Here is a 14,994-nt window from a genome sequence, read left to right on the forward strand (position 1 = left end):
GGACTGCTGCATTCCATACACTCAGTTCAAAGTGCTCTGGAAGCCTTTATGGCCATCTGCACAAGAAAAAAGAGTTTGCTCCTTGGTTGACTGAAATACATATTTCCCTGTAGGTAAAAGAAAATGCATGTAACAGCTTGGACGTTCCCATACGTTGCTGGAAGAGCTTATCTTCTTGAAGGTGTTGATAACTGGCACAGTGGTTGCCTAGAGCAAGATCAGCACATGGACTTGATAGGCTTTTGCAAGCTTTAAAGATGGATTAAAGCAGAATATTCACAAAGGCAAATTAAGTGACAGCAGCTGCTCTTCACAGGTCTGTCTGCAGGCAGCGGAGGGAGGGAAGCTCCCCTGGAAGTGACTCAGAGCACATCCCTACATCAAACTCTTCTTCTGAATCACCTCCACAGGAGAGCCTCTACCTCCCTCGGAGATGCCCGTCTCCACAACTTCACATCACTCGCCTTTCCAGCTGTGTCCCCTGGGCTCCTCTGCTGCCATGGGGGATACAGACCAGGGGAAATCGCTGTGAAGTGCGTTGCAGGTGGAAGGACATGCATGTTGTAAATGGCTTCACAGACTCAAATGGGGTTTGATCTTTCCAATTATGAAACACAGCTTACTGAATGCTGGGTTTTGAAACTCATTGCTAATATTTTAAAGTGAAAAAAAATAACCATATGGGATTTAAGCAAAGTCACATGCCAGGTTATGACGAACTGCTTGGTTTGTCAGTTCCCAGCTGCTACTTTGATAAATCACCAGGGGATTTCCTCACTGGCTGGGCTGCCAGCTATCCTGGGGTGAATAGAGGAAACAAGAAGTTTTGTATTAGATTTTATGGGCTGGAACCTTCAGCATGCCGTGATCCCTCTGAGCCACACCAATGTGAACCAAGGACAAACTGATTGTGCTGAATCTCTGTGTTTATGGGGAAAGAGCTCCCCGTGGGCACAGAACTGGTGGAGGCAATGTTCCAGATCCATATTTCAGACAACACCCTGTGGCACAGAGAGGTAGGAGGGTGGGAGATACATGGGAATAGGGTTCCTCTGTGGCTTATCCCTTCTGTCTACTAGTTTCCTTTGAGCCTGAGTTACAGCTTCAGCAGAAGATGCAGGCTTATAGGCTCCTCTTACAGCTTCTAGGGCCAGCTGTCCTTTATCTACAGCTATGCATAAGCACATTTACTGATACATACATCTAACAAGGGCAAGAACTGAGGTCTTACGTGCTCTGTGGCGCAGAAAATGTGAGAGTGTCTCAGGGTGAGCCAGCTGATTGTTATCGTGCCTTTCACCCAAGAGAGCCTTATCAGACTTTGCCCCCTGGAGCATCTGGCACCGTCAGCAGCAGTGAGCTCACCCACACAGCCCAGACAGACTCAGTGCAAGAAGCAGCCGTGTGGTTGGCTGTAGAAAGCTCTGTATCTCAAAATTAATTTGCCTGTGGTTCTGCTGACACCTTCTGATTATGCTGCCCTCACAGTAAAAGAAAGGGTGTGCTGAAATCAATTTCCCACCCCCTACTCCACTGCAGATAGAAGACAAAAGATATATTGCTAATTAAAATGTTCTAATCTGCTGGAAAGCAGTTTTGTAGGATTGATTTGAATAAAACTGATGATGCAGCCCACTCAGATCACTGGGAAACGACCTCTTTATTATGAAGTCCCAGAATAACATAGCCAAGCAATCTTGATTTCCTAAAATCTGTCAAAGGAAGAACTTCTCAGTTAGTTACAGCATATAATATGGTTATTCCTGAAATGTCCTCTGCTTAATGAACAGCTGATACTGGCTAACCTCATAGAAATAAGAGAGAATTAGTACCAGCTGCAAAATGCATTCACTGGATAGTGAAACTGGCAGTTGATATTATGCCTGCTATAAATATTTTTAATTAAAAATTGTCTTCTGTCTCTTCAATTGGTATAATGGCGATAATGCTTACTGAGAGTTACTGAAGATGTAATAGGATTCCCCTTCGTGTATAGCAGAGCTATTTATTCTGCTGTAATATTGCTATAGTGGAAATCTGCATAATAACATCCAGATTCTAGTACAAGAGAAAAACAGACTGCATGAGTGGTTTATCTGTGTGTTTCAGAATAAGGCACATGAGCACTGTTGCAAATTCATAAATAAAAACCATGTTCAAACTCTGTTTGCTCAGGTGTGACTTCAAAATTATTTTAACAACCTTTTCTGAGAAATTTTCACCTTCAATCCACAGCCCCAGGGCATTTTATGTGTTGGAGAAATGGTCTGCTCTTTGCAAGGTTACAGGGAGCTGCACAGCAGATCCTCTTCTGCTCTTCTGGCCAGGACTTGCCACAGGGCTCTGTCAGGGAGGATGGGGGCTTGGGTTCTTCTCCTGCCCTGATTCAGAGAGAAGCAGCCCCTTTCTGCATGGCTCCCCAGGCACCCACTGTGGCAGGGTTGGGAGAGGCAGTGGCAGAGGGGATTTTGCAGTGCTGCAGCAGACCTGAGCCTCTGGGCCTCTGGTCCCCACGTGGTGCTCTACTGCGACAGCTATCTGCAGGTGATGAGGGACACCTCTTCCTTTGGGGAGCCAAGAGCCATTAGGCCAGCTATGCCCTGGCAGGCACAGCCCATGTTAGGCATTACCCAAATAGGATGGATACTGTGATAGCTGGAGAAATCTCTGTTAGCTGGGCCTTTGGGAATTCGTGATTGCCCTCCACACTACGTGGGAGACTTTCTGATGCTGATGGGACCAATCACTCTCATCCCCACTTGACTCTTCTCCCCTCTGAGGCTTTGGACCAATATTGTGATTTAGGCACTTCTTCCCACTGCCTTCCTCAGCCCCCTGCCTTCATCCTCCCCAGCTTCCGATGCATCTACCCCTCAGGAGCACTTGCTTTAACTCTCCCATTTTTATTCTCCTGTATATATCTCAGAGGTCCTGGTGCAGCTTGCCTTGGCATGGTGTTTGTTTTCTAACAACTCCCAGAGGTTCAAGTCAAGACAAAATCCTCATTCTGTCAGTCACTGTATGAACACGTGTTAGGCACATTTCCTGCTCCAAAGACCTTTTGATATAAACCTGCTGCTTTGATTTCATAATGATACTTAATTCCTTTCACAGTTTGGCTCTCACCCCTTTCTTGTCCTCACATTGACAGCAACTTTATTCAATCAAAACATTTCCCAGGCAAAGATACCATCTTTTTTACCCATAGATTCTTTCTCCTTACCCTGGGTTCTTCCTTCTGCCTTAAATTATCATTGTTTTGCTTTTCCAGCTAGCCCTTTCAGATGCTTTTATGATTTGCAGTCCTCTCATCTTCCAGCTCCTTATTATTCTTACGGTTCAGCATGTACTCTCCTCTCCCATCTCTTTCAAAGGGAAGCTCTTGCCCTCTCACAGACTCAGCTATCCCTTAGCTGAGCTGAATTTATGATGAAAACTGTTCCCTCTTCTTTATCTTTTCATGCTTAATTTCACAAGGGTCTTTATGGTAATCACCTCTAAAAGTTTTACTATTGCATCAGTGATACTCCTCCCTATTTCTTGCAAAATTTTCTTCCTGTCTTTCCAATCTCAAAAATAAGAAATCTGACTGTGTGTTAGCTTTTTCCCTAGGTTTTAACCCCGCTAACAGTGAAGGTGAGTTGTTATTTGTCCATCATGTCCTTTTGGTAAGGTGCAAATTTGTTATCTGGTTAAAAGGCACCCCAAAGGGATGGGAATTAGCATATATTCCTGTGGCAATACAGTAAGTCTTTCTTTCTTTTGAAATTCATGTTTTTGACTCCCACTTACTTGTTTGTTCTCACCTCCGATGAATTCTGCCTGCTTGGCCATTTCCCCCTCTCCATGGAGAAGGCAGCAGCACCATTGCAGTGTGGTTCCTGCCTGACCAGGTTTGTGAGGGTCACTGATACCATCATCTATCAGCACCTCTACAGATCACTGGATTCGACAGCAAAGACAAGAACAAAACAAAACCAGAGAACTGACTCACACTAGCGCCCAGAAAGAGAAGGGGAGAAGGGAAAGAGAAATGAAGACCACAACCCTATCCACCTGAGGGCACAGAGGTCATGTTAGCCAGATAGGGAATGAAACAAAAGGGACTTTTCGGGGGGTGGCTGGGCAGGGGGAGCTTCTGTTTGATTATTTTCATTTTGCCAGGCTACCTCCCAGTGTCAGTCACTCAATGACCTAATTTTGTTCCAATAATGAAAGTACTCTATATTAACAGAAAAAGGACAACACATGATTATTTTTTTCTCCATCCAATCTAATGAACTGGTTTTGGTGGCCAGTTTGAATGATATTTTGATCACTTGAGAGGTTTTATATGAAATAGTTGATAATTTAAGAGCCTGTTACACCAGGAGAAGCTCTTGCTTGCTTGTGTGTCTGTTCCTGCCCTGTCGTAAACTAAAAGAATTAAAAACACTGCAAGCCAAGATAAAGTTGAAATACAATTCTCTAGTTATTTCAATCAAAAGGCAGTATTGATTATTTAATTACATAGAAATGATCCAGATGCTGAGCATTTATTACAGATTGATGACTGTCCCAGAGTAGTTAATGGTCCTTCTTGCTGCCATCAACACAAGCTGCTTATTAATCCCTGGAATACGGCTTGCATAACAATCATAACCTGCTGTTAAAAGTTTATAAATAGATAAAAGTGTCACATGGATTTATGAGTGTTGAGGCTGAATGGGATCTGCGTGGCATTCCTAGTGAATGAATGCCATGCGCATGAGCTCATCTGATTGCTTGAATTATCACAAAATCCCAAGTTGCTCTTTTGGATTGGAAAATGGCACATAAGAAAGTGCCAAGTGGCTGGAGTCCTATCTACTGACTAGGAAATAATTACTTCGCTGCATAATAAAGAGGCACCTTCATTCTAACAGCAGCGCGCTACCCTTCTTATCCTATCGCCTGCAATGCATGTAAGGGAGGCTGTGTGGCTGTGCTGTTTCATTCCTTTGCCTTGTTTTCAAGAGGACAAAACTACACACACACAGAGCTGCTCCAGGTCCCCCCAAGCCCAGCAATGAGTCCAGCAGTTGTAGGGGTCTTGCTAGGCTGGGATCTGTATTATGCAGGAGCCCTTTGCACTTGTGTCTCTCCATCTCACACTGGGTTGTTAGAACACTGAACCTGGTATGTGCTGCCAGTGAAAGCTGCTTTTGGAAAACAGCTGGGAGGACATGCAGACCCTGGGGGATAGGGCAGTTGAGGGCAGGGAATCTCAGTGGCGCTGCATCCCAAATGCTGTGTGGTAACTGTGCCCACCACTGCACCAGCACTCACACTGTCCCTTCTGCCTGGGAGCTCAGCTTGCAGAGGACCCAGCATGCAGAGGACCCAGCTCCTGTAGAACTGCAGCATCCTCATCACAGTGCAGCTCAGCTGAAGTCACCTGGGCATCAGCTTCAGTCCCTGTCCTCTCATCAGCCACTGTCCCCCCAGCTAGCTCTATTCAGCTTCCTAACCCTGCCAGATGACCAGTGGCTGGTTATTGCATTTGAGCAGTGACTAATAAAACTTATATAAACATGCTGTTGTCTGGAGATTGAGAAGGCTGCCTGGAGGAGTGGAACAGGTCTGTGGGAGCACCCTGTTCCTAATCAAGAATTTAGGGAAGTGGTTTCCCTGTATCCAACCAGACCACAGATACTGAGGTAAGAGAAAAAGATGAGAAATCGCTCTCTCCTTCAAAGAATTAGAAAGGTGAGGACCTGAGACTCTTCCTGAATCACAACTTCGAGCCTGTTAGCATTACTGCCTCTATTTTCTGTTCTTTTCAGTGGACCTGTCTCAATTATGCAAAGACACACTTCAGTGCAGCGCTGAACCGGAGAGGGTTGTTCATCCTTTGAAAAGGAGAAGTTGGGTTCCACAAGGCCCCAGGCCCTTGTCCCCTTACACCATACACTGTGCACTTCTCCTCTAGCACAGAGGTTTGGGGGGCTCCCCGATCCCCATGTAGCAGCAGCTGGAGCAGGGGCTGGGATACAGGAGAGGAGTGGGTACATCAGTAGGCTGTCGTTGCCACTGCAGAAGTGTGAGATAGAGGGTGAGATATGAGAGGTGTACACGTGGAGTAAGCGTACTACCCAACAGGCTGACAGGTTGGAGGAAAAAAAAGATATATTTCACCAGAGTCCTTTCCTGTGACTTTCAAAACTGCTTGTTCAGAGAGCACACTGCCTCACCCACTGCTTTGGCTGTGCCACCTCCTCCCCTGTGCCTCTCCCTTGGGATCCCTCTTCTCTCTTGCTGCAGCCTGTAATTTTTCTTCACACTCTTGAAATTCCATGGACTGCAGTCTCTCTACCTCTCCCCTCTTGTCCTGTCAGGAGACTGATTCCCACTGCCAAACACTGCTGGTGCACCCCTTCCACAGTCCACTCCTGTGATTTTTAGAAGGAATCAGACACTAAACAAGTGTTGAACTAACCTAATTATCCTTCCTCAAATTCTTCCCAAATCTGCTCTGCTGCGCTTTCACAAAACGTGGCCACTGTTCAGGTGAGAAATGCAGCATGCACTTCATGCCTTTGTTGCATTCCCTCCAAGGAGAAATCCAAGGAGAAATGCCTCCCCAGGACCCCTAGTCCTTCCTTTGCATCGACCGGGTGCCTACACCCAGGCAGGCCCCCCGTCCTGTGCTCACGAGCTCTGCAGCACTGAGGGATACCAGCTAAGCAGGCAGGCCCAGAAGACTTCTGTATCCAAGAGCTGAGAGAAGCAAATTTGCCTCCCTGTGCTCGTCCAGAGGCACTGAATCTTTCTGTCAATGGTGTTCGGCATCCAAAGCTCGGTGTCGGGTGAGGCAGGAGCAGGACTCCACCCAGCGCAGTGCTGCGCGGGAGAGAGGGAGCACGTTCCCATCGCCTCCATCCCTCCCGTCGCCGCCCTCCAGAAGCCACTGGGCGGACGGCAGCTCCGTCTGGGATGCTCCACTTAGCGTGGCGGCCAGTGCCATCTAGCGGGATCGGGAACGAGGAACCAATCTCCCCAGAGGTCCGGAGGGACCCGGCAGCACCCTCTGCCGCGGGGTCCCCTCCCCGCTTTTTTCCCTTCTGTGGGAAAGCTCCCACAGCGGGCTCCCTGTTTGAAGGATACGGACAGACAGAAATTAAAATAAATAGCTAAAAACATGCATCAGCTGGATGCCAAGCGTCCACGCATAAGGGATCCTGGAGTTTTGTTTGCTGTGGGAGATGGGGTGGGCGAAAGGCTGGGAGTTGGAGCACGCTAGGAAAGACAGGTGACAGGTCCAAAGGAAAGTGTGTGGCCGGGTCAAAACTCATTTTTTTAATTAATATTTTCATTATGTATGGATTAGATGATATAAATATCTTTCTCATCATTATTAAACATCGTAGAGAGCAGGGTTTTATGGACAGGTCTGATAAACACCTGCCAAAGATAACACTGTGCTGCCTCACAGAGTTCTTGCTCTTAAAGGTCTCCTCCAGTACTTCACTCCATTGGCTTTTTATGGTCTCCATAAAAGAAAAAGAAGGAGGCAACATTCTTGCTTTTATTAAACAAAATTCTCAGTTACAGGTAGGGAGAGGGAAGAGGATGCAGAGCATTCCCCAGAGAATCTTAAATTACGTTATTCAACTGAAATATTAATCAGGAATTCCTTTTCGTTAAGTACGAGCACTTAAGTACTTCAGCTATTTATGTGCTTGTACTTCAGCATACATTTTGACGAGGCAAGGCGTTTTTCCCACTATGTTGCAGAGTAACGACAGAAAACCCAAAACTGAAAAATGTGGCTGGAAAAGATGTTTCACACGAAAGAAGAGGAAGGAAAGAAGACACCTGGTATATGCCTCTCACCTCAATCACGGCATTAAGCTTGGGAGACCGTTCCTGTAATCAGAATAGAGGCACAGAGTCCAAAAGGGGCTGCCAAGCCACCCTGAGGAAGCGAGAGGTCTCCAGCAGGGAAACCACTCACCAAGCCCTGCTGGCGTGAGACAGACCGTGCTGCGATCGGGACTAAGTGGGAATCTGTGGGAACCCCCCGTGCGCACAGGCAGCAAGGCGCGGTTTCCGTCTGACATTCCCCGCGACCCCCCGAGGAGGGCCCAGCCCCGGCCCCGCCCCGGCCCCTCCCGTCGTGCATCGCTTCCCCCCGCCCCTTCCGGCGCGCGGGCGGACATGGCGGCTGCCGCTGAGGAGGCCGAGCCCGAGCCGGGGCCGAGGCAGACAGAAAAACAAAAGAAGAACAAGAAGAAAACGGCGCCAGGTGTGGGTGGGGTCCGGGTCCGTGCGGGGCTGGCGGCCGGCGCGTCGGGAAGCCCTAGGGCTGCAGGTCCTCTCCGTGCGGCGCTGGGGAGGGTCGAGGCTGCTGTTGGGTGCTTGGGGCTTGTGGTGGTGCACCCGCCCTCAAGGTACTCGGCTTCATTGCCTCAGTCTGTGCCTTGTGCTTGTGTAATATACTTGTATAGTAAAGCGTGCCTTGCAGAATATACCATCTAAGGAGTCTTTCTGATGTGCCTTTTGCAACCGGACATGTCTATTTCGTATTGGCCTTTTTAGCCACCAACGCGCCTGCAACAAACGTGGGTAGAGCCCTTCCCAAATCTTCGTTCGCGAAGCCTAGCCATGAACCTTATATATATATATGTATATATAAATATATAAAATCTTTTATCAACAGCGCATATCTCAGCGGTGGATTTGTTTGTTTGTTTGTTTTAAGTATAAGTAGCTTAAAGCAGCAACTTCATTACGGCCAGTAGAGATGCAAACCAGATTCTAGAGAGGATTAAACCAAACTTCTTTGTCCCTCTGCTTTCAGATACCCTGTCTTTTGTAGTTAAACGGGGAGGAGATGTGTAATAGTCACTGATGCAATAGGAGGGAAAAAAACTCAACAGCTTTCTTTTTGTTGTTGTTGTTGTTTTTTTGTTACACCTATAACAGTTGATGAATCGGAACTTCTCACTGTGCCAGATGGATGGAAAGAGCCAGCCTTTACAAGAGAGGATAATCCCAAAGGGCTGCTGGAAGAAAGCAGTTTTGCAACATTATTCCCAAAGTATAGAGAAGCGTACTTGAAAGAGTGCTGGCCACTCGTCCAGAAAGCCTTGGGTGAACACGTATGAATTCTTAATAATTGTGATGCTGCACTTTATCTTTTGGGACACACATGTCTTAACTAAGCTTATTAAAATAGTGGAAGTTGCTTTTCTCATGTGTTTGCAAATTTCTACTGTGCTTGCATTTAGAATTAGCAGTGTCACTTTTTGTTGGCATCAAAATCACTGAAGAACTGTGTAGCCGACTTGCAGTCCTTTACAGATGCTGTTAGCAAAGCTCTCCGCTGATCTTCTCATCCAGACCCTGACAGCTTTGTTCAGCTTTTAAGTTCAGGGAGATGAGGGAGATGCTTTGGGCCTTGTGACATATATTCAGTCTGGGTTTTGTCCGTGTGTGTGAATTTCCTTAAGCTAAAAGTCGCTTAAGAAATTTTGGAAAATAGATCTGCATTCAGTATATGGCATTCTGATTGTTAACTGCTTATTGCAAAAGCTGAATTGTGAGGTTCCTATTTAGAGACTGATGCACTGTTTCTTTTCAAATACTGCAGTATGTGAATGCAGCGCTGGATCTAATTGAAGGAAGCATGACTGTCACTACCACTAAGAAGACTTTTGATCCATATGCAATCATCAGAGCTAGAGATTTAATAAAACTTCTGGCAAGAAGTGTTCCATTTGAGCAGGTCTGTAATAAATCCTGGAAGTTTGTATCTATCGTAATGCTTATATTCTATCTTAAATTCCATTATATATCCTACTCAAATTCTGTCCTGTAAAAGACTACATTTTGAAAATCTGGGATTTTCAAGTGAGTCAAGTAAAATAAAATACTTATTTAAAGTAAATATATCTGAAAGCAAAGTGAGAAGAGTAAACTGAAGTATTCTCTTGACTTTTATGAATAATACACATTGAGTGCATCTTTTGTTTTTAGGCAGTTCGTATCCTTCAGGATGATGTTGCGTGTGACATCATTAAGATAGGCTCTCTGGTGAGGAAGAGAGAGACTTTTATAAAAAGAAGAGCACGACTTCTTGGGCCAAAAGGATCTACTCTGAAGGTATTTCCTCTAAGTGTAGTAACCAGACAATTCTTACACCCAAATTTGTGTCAGGTCTTCATAATTAATTTCTTTTTTTGCTATAGGCCCTGGAACTGTTAACAAACTGTTATATTATGGTGCAAGGCAACACTGTTTCGGCTCTTGGACCCTTTAGTGGGCTAAAAGAGGTAAGGGGAGGTAGATGAGCTGTTTGTGTAGCAAATGCAAACTTCTGTGCCCAGCTCAAGGGCAGGCGTTAGGCAAAATCTGGTAACCTCAAGTATTTCACTGACTTTTCAGCTATGTGTTAGTAAGTTACAGGAATATCTGTAGTCTTATCGTTTTAGCTGCTGAATTTTTTTAGACTCTGAGGTCATTCTGTCTTGGAAGAAAAAATACTTGTATATGTTTTAATACCTATATAGAAGAATGCTTGTCAAAAGCAAATACCTCATGACACCATAAGATCCATGGGACCATGACAGTAATATATTTTTGGGGCCTGCTGGAGTCTATTAGAAACATGGCAATATTATTTATATTTTTAAAGTGCTGTGCCTTCTAGTTAACCCTGTGCATTAGCTTTTTAAAGGCTGGAATCGATGATCTTGGAGGTCTTTTCCAACCTTAATGTTTCTATGATTTTATATCTCGCTACTTTGGGGAGACAGAGGCGGGGAGAGGAAGCAAGATAATGTAGCTGGTATTTTAAATTATTAGAATATGAAATACTTGCTGAGTTTTCTGTTCTTCATTTTGTATTAAATACAGGTCAGAAAAGTTGTTCTGGACACAATGAAGAATATACATCCCATATATAACATCAAGGTTAGCATAGTCCACTGTGTGGCTTTGTTTACAAGAAAATACTATTTCTTCCCAGATAATTGTGTGTTAATAATTTACATGTTTCTGTGTGGTAATCTATATTTGAGAATTTCTGCAGTGTGCTGCTTTAAAAAAACCCTGACTTTGACATCCTCCCTTTTATTAGGATTATTGCCATAATACCATTAACAGTATCTGAGAAAACACTAAAGGAAGTGTGTATAAACTTTCTGCCCTTCGACTGTTTGCTTAATACTTGCTTATTTACACTGAGGCACCTTCTCCAGTGCATTCTGTCTCCATTTTGAGATGTATGCATCTTTCTGGTTCTGCTGTTCATAATTAAGCCCCCCTGCTCTCACTGAAGTGAGAGATGAAGGTTTGGATGTAGCATATTCACCGCAAGACAGTCTAGTAAAATTTGTATTTTGAATCTCTTGACTGTTACTGTAATACTGTTTTTAATAACTTCTTTATGACATTCTGAAACTACTGAAGACTTTGATGATCAAAAGGGAATTAGCAAAAGATCCTGAACTGAGGACACAAAGCTGGGAAAGATTTTTGCCCAAGTTTAAGCGGAAGAACTTGAAAAAACGCAAGGAGCCTAAGAAGAAAAATACTAAGAAGGAATACACACCATTCCCACCTCCACAGCCAGAAAGCCAGGTCAGTTGAAACTTTATTTGGTTATGCAGGAATATAGCATGACTTGAAATCGTGTTCTTTATAAAAAGTGGTTGGGAGGCTTTTACTGTCAAGATCTTGATTTCCTGATACTAAACATCTGGCTTATAATCCATAATTACTTAAGGCTTCTTGGTAATTGTCGTACATAGATTGATAAAGAATTGGCAAGTGGTGAATACTTCTTGAAAGAAAGACAGAAGAAACGCAAGAAAATGGAAGAGATAAAGGTAAAGCTGTACTGGTCCACTGTCCAGTTAAAAAGCATTTGACTTCTGACCTGGAATTTGATTTTTTTTCGGTCCTTTTTGCCCTGCTCTACTGCTACTTGACCTTTTTATTGGTAACTTTAGGCAAAGCAAGCAGATGCAATCAAGAAAAGACAAGAAGAAAGAAATAAAGCTTTTATCCCACCAAAGGAAAAACCAGCTGTAAAAACAAAGAAAGGTAACCTTTTTTTTCCTGTCCTAAAACCTTCTATTGTCAATTCCTAGGCTAAGTGACTTTGCAGATACAGCCTAGGAAAAAAAAAGGTCACGCAAAAAAATCCTATGGTCAGAGCCATGCCTAGAGTTGCCAGACACAGTAGAAAGATCATGCAGCCAATAATTCTATACCTGTAAAATTACAATTTTCTGTAGAATGCCCAGTCTTGATTTGCTGTCCTGGCTACATCAATTTCTGGCTTTCAGTCTTATAGTGAAGCTGTTATAACTTTTACCTTCAAGTGGCTTTTTTAAAAAGAAACTCAAAAGCAGTATTTACTTGGAAACTTTTGCCACAAGTAAGTACTGGTACAAGATAGGGTAAATAGCTATTTTTAAAAGTTAAAGCAAAAACCACTATATGCAGAGTAAGAGCTTATGTTCTCAGATGATTTTCTTAATGCACTAGAGAAACAAGTCTTCAGTTTTCTGGATTCATTGCTTATGCTGCATATTCATGGTATTAGATATACTATGTAGGCTTTGTATTGGCTATACTACCTATATATTATTACACTATATATTACACAATTTCTTATGAGCTTAAAAGTCTGTGTTTCTTGAAAAGCATGTGTTCTGCAGCATTGATACAGTACTATTCTTTTTGTGGCGGCAGTAAATTTCCAATGAGCCTGTTGTTGACTGCACTGTCTCTCAAATATGATGCTTTTCTAGTTGATGCATGTTTTGAGCTAAAATCCTTCAGTCTTCCAAGAATAGATGACAGCACAGTTTGTATGAAGAGAACTGAGATCCAAAGAAGACATATGGTACCTACTGTTAGATGTAGGAATTAACTGTATGAGATAGGAGAGTTAGATCCAAATTCATGACTCATGCTCAAAAGAGAAAATACCGTCACTTAGGTGAACGTAAGAGTAGGTTATTCATGTTGCTCAGCATTAAGTGTTTCACTTCAGTAATCTGTAGCAGTCTCTTATAAAGGTCTGCATGCAGGGGTCAAAGATCTGTACCATATGCCCCCAGCCCACCCTTCCCCATCCTTTTTCCAACAGTGGTCAATAATGGATTGCCACGGACAGGCATGTTTGGGATCTTACCACTTTAGTTACTTGCAGAAAGACAAAATACCATGAAAGATCTTCTAGATATAAGCACTCGGTTATTTTCTTCTCTTATGTGAGATCAATCATGCCAATAGACCTATGTCTAAGACTGTGTGTATGTATTAATTTCAGAGGAGTACAGTAGTGTTCTGAGGAGTGGGGGATAATAGTTTGTATTGTGGCATCTGTGTCCAAATGCAGTTGTATGGGATTTTTTATATGACTGTTCTCCTTTGAATTCTGCCGAATAATATTTGTAGATAATATGAGTTTCAACAAAAATGATTAGATGAACAATCTATAAAAACAGTAGTAAACATAAAATGAGTCCTAACCAATGCCACAAAATGCATATACTATGTTTATATATGAAGTCATCTCATAGACTGTTAAAATTTTTAAGAAGTAAAATTCATGTCTGTTACCTTTATATTTCTTACTATGTAGCCTCCACTGAGAAAAAAATTGATATCGAAGCCATCAAGGAAAAGGTAAAGAATGCAAAGAAAAAGAAATTAGGAGCGCTTCCTGAGGAAGAAGTAAAGTTAAAAATGGCAGCAGATGAAAAGAAAAAAAAGAAAAAGAAGTAATTCACCATCCAAGATGGCTCACTTTTCTCCTCCAATAATGAACATTTTCACCCTTGGAAGATAGGAGACTTTTTGCTGTCAGTATTATCTGGACAAGCAAAGATTAGGTAGAAAGATCATTCTGTTTTCACAAGTACAGTTTAACTAGTGGACCTAAAGCAGCTGTGCAGACTTGCCAAGGTTGGTGAAGAAAATCTGTGCCACTATAGTGTTTGAGAAAGTAAGAGAGCTGGATAATATCCCATCTGCCTAAAGGGAAGGTTTCATAATAGAAACATTTAGGAGTTTGATGTGGAGTGTTAAACTTTAGGGTCAGAGAACTCTAAAAAGGTGAAAGTTCAAGGTAATTCTTCTGTGAAAGACTACCAGACAGCCTCAGTTGTGGTGATAACTTTTGCTAAACAGGCAATATTTTTTACTGTATTATGCTTTTGTTTCTGTAAAAGCTGATTATTTGTGTGTCTTGTCTTGATGTTAATAAACTATTTTAATACGTTGTTCTTAAATCCTTTAATTAATAGTCTACTGCCCAACCTACATGTTGTTTTCCAGGAAACAAACTCACAGCTTCATATGAGAATTAGACAAACCATAACCTTCATTGATTACCATTAATAAACTGTCATTTATTAGCATTACCTTATGGTATTTTAGACAGAATGTGGTACAAAGTGTCTTTACACAGGGCGTGTGCTGCAGGGAAAGCATAAAATCATTTTATCTACCTTTAAATATATTTTTAATTTATTTCCTGCTTGCAAGAATGTCTTTAAAAACTGTGTTCCTCTTTTTTTTTTTTTTTGAGGTCCTTCCCCTATTTTAAAGGAAATTTAGAGGTTTTTCAGTTTCCTGAAAATGCAAAATGTGATGAAATAAAGTGGACCGGCAGAGCAGCTGTTGCTTATTTCATATGTTTGAGATTAAAGAAACAAATGTTATGAGGTAGAGCCACACTAATTTCCTGACTCTGTTAGAGTGTTTTTGCCAGGTTTTAGAATATTGATCGCCTGCACGTGCAGTGGAAATGATTATGCTAGAACGGTGCCACTCACTGCTTTTAGGTGGGTGACCTTTTATTTGAAACTAGTAGGTGAAAACATAGCCATGAAAACAATTTTTTTTCTTACACATTTTGAATATATGTGGTTAGGTAGCTTTTTCAGAAACCCCAACTGGCGTTTGGCAGTTGACAGTGCAAAGGGGAGACTGATGTTCAGAGTTTGTCAGGTA

At 42.8% G+C, this 14,994-nt stretch overlaps 1 protein-coding gene across 1 annotated transcript; it reads left to right on the forward strand.

The window, feature by feature from the left end:
* The first annotated feature begins 8,132 nt into the window (after positions 1-8,132).
* On the forward strand, positions 8,133-14,270 carry KRR1 (KRR1 small subunit processome component homolog). Its single transcript, XM_051795930.1, has 10 exons — positions 8,133-8,266; positions 8,947-9,122; positions 9,614-9,748; positions 10,000-10,125; positions 10,212-10,295; positions 10,879-10,935; positions 11,434-11,604; positions 11,775-11,852; positions 11,976-12,069; positions 13,622-14,270. The coding sequence occupies exons 1-10, from the start codon at positions 8,179-8,181 to the stop codon at positions 13,762-13,764; spliced, it is 1,152 nt and encodes a 383-aa protein (XP_051651890.1). The 5' UTR covers positions 8,133-8,178; the 3' UTR covers positions 13,765-14,270.
* Positions 14,271-14,994: the final 724 nt, after the last annotated feature.

This window comes from Manacus candei, unplaced genomic scaffold, assembly GCF_025592945.1.
Source record: "Manacus candei isolate 608988 ecotype Guabito, Panama unplaced genomic scaffold, ASM2559294v1 h1tg000043l, whole genome shotgun sequence".
Lineage (NCBI taxonomy): Eukaryota > Metazoa > Chordata > Aves > Passeriformes > Pipridae > Manacus > Manacus candei.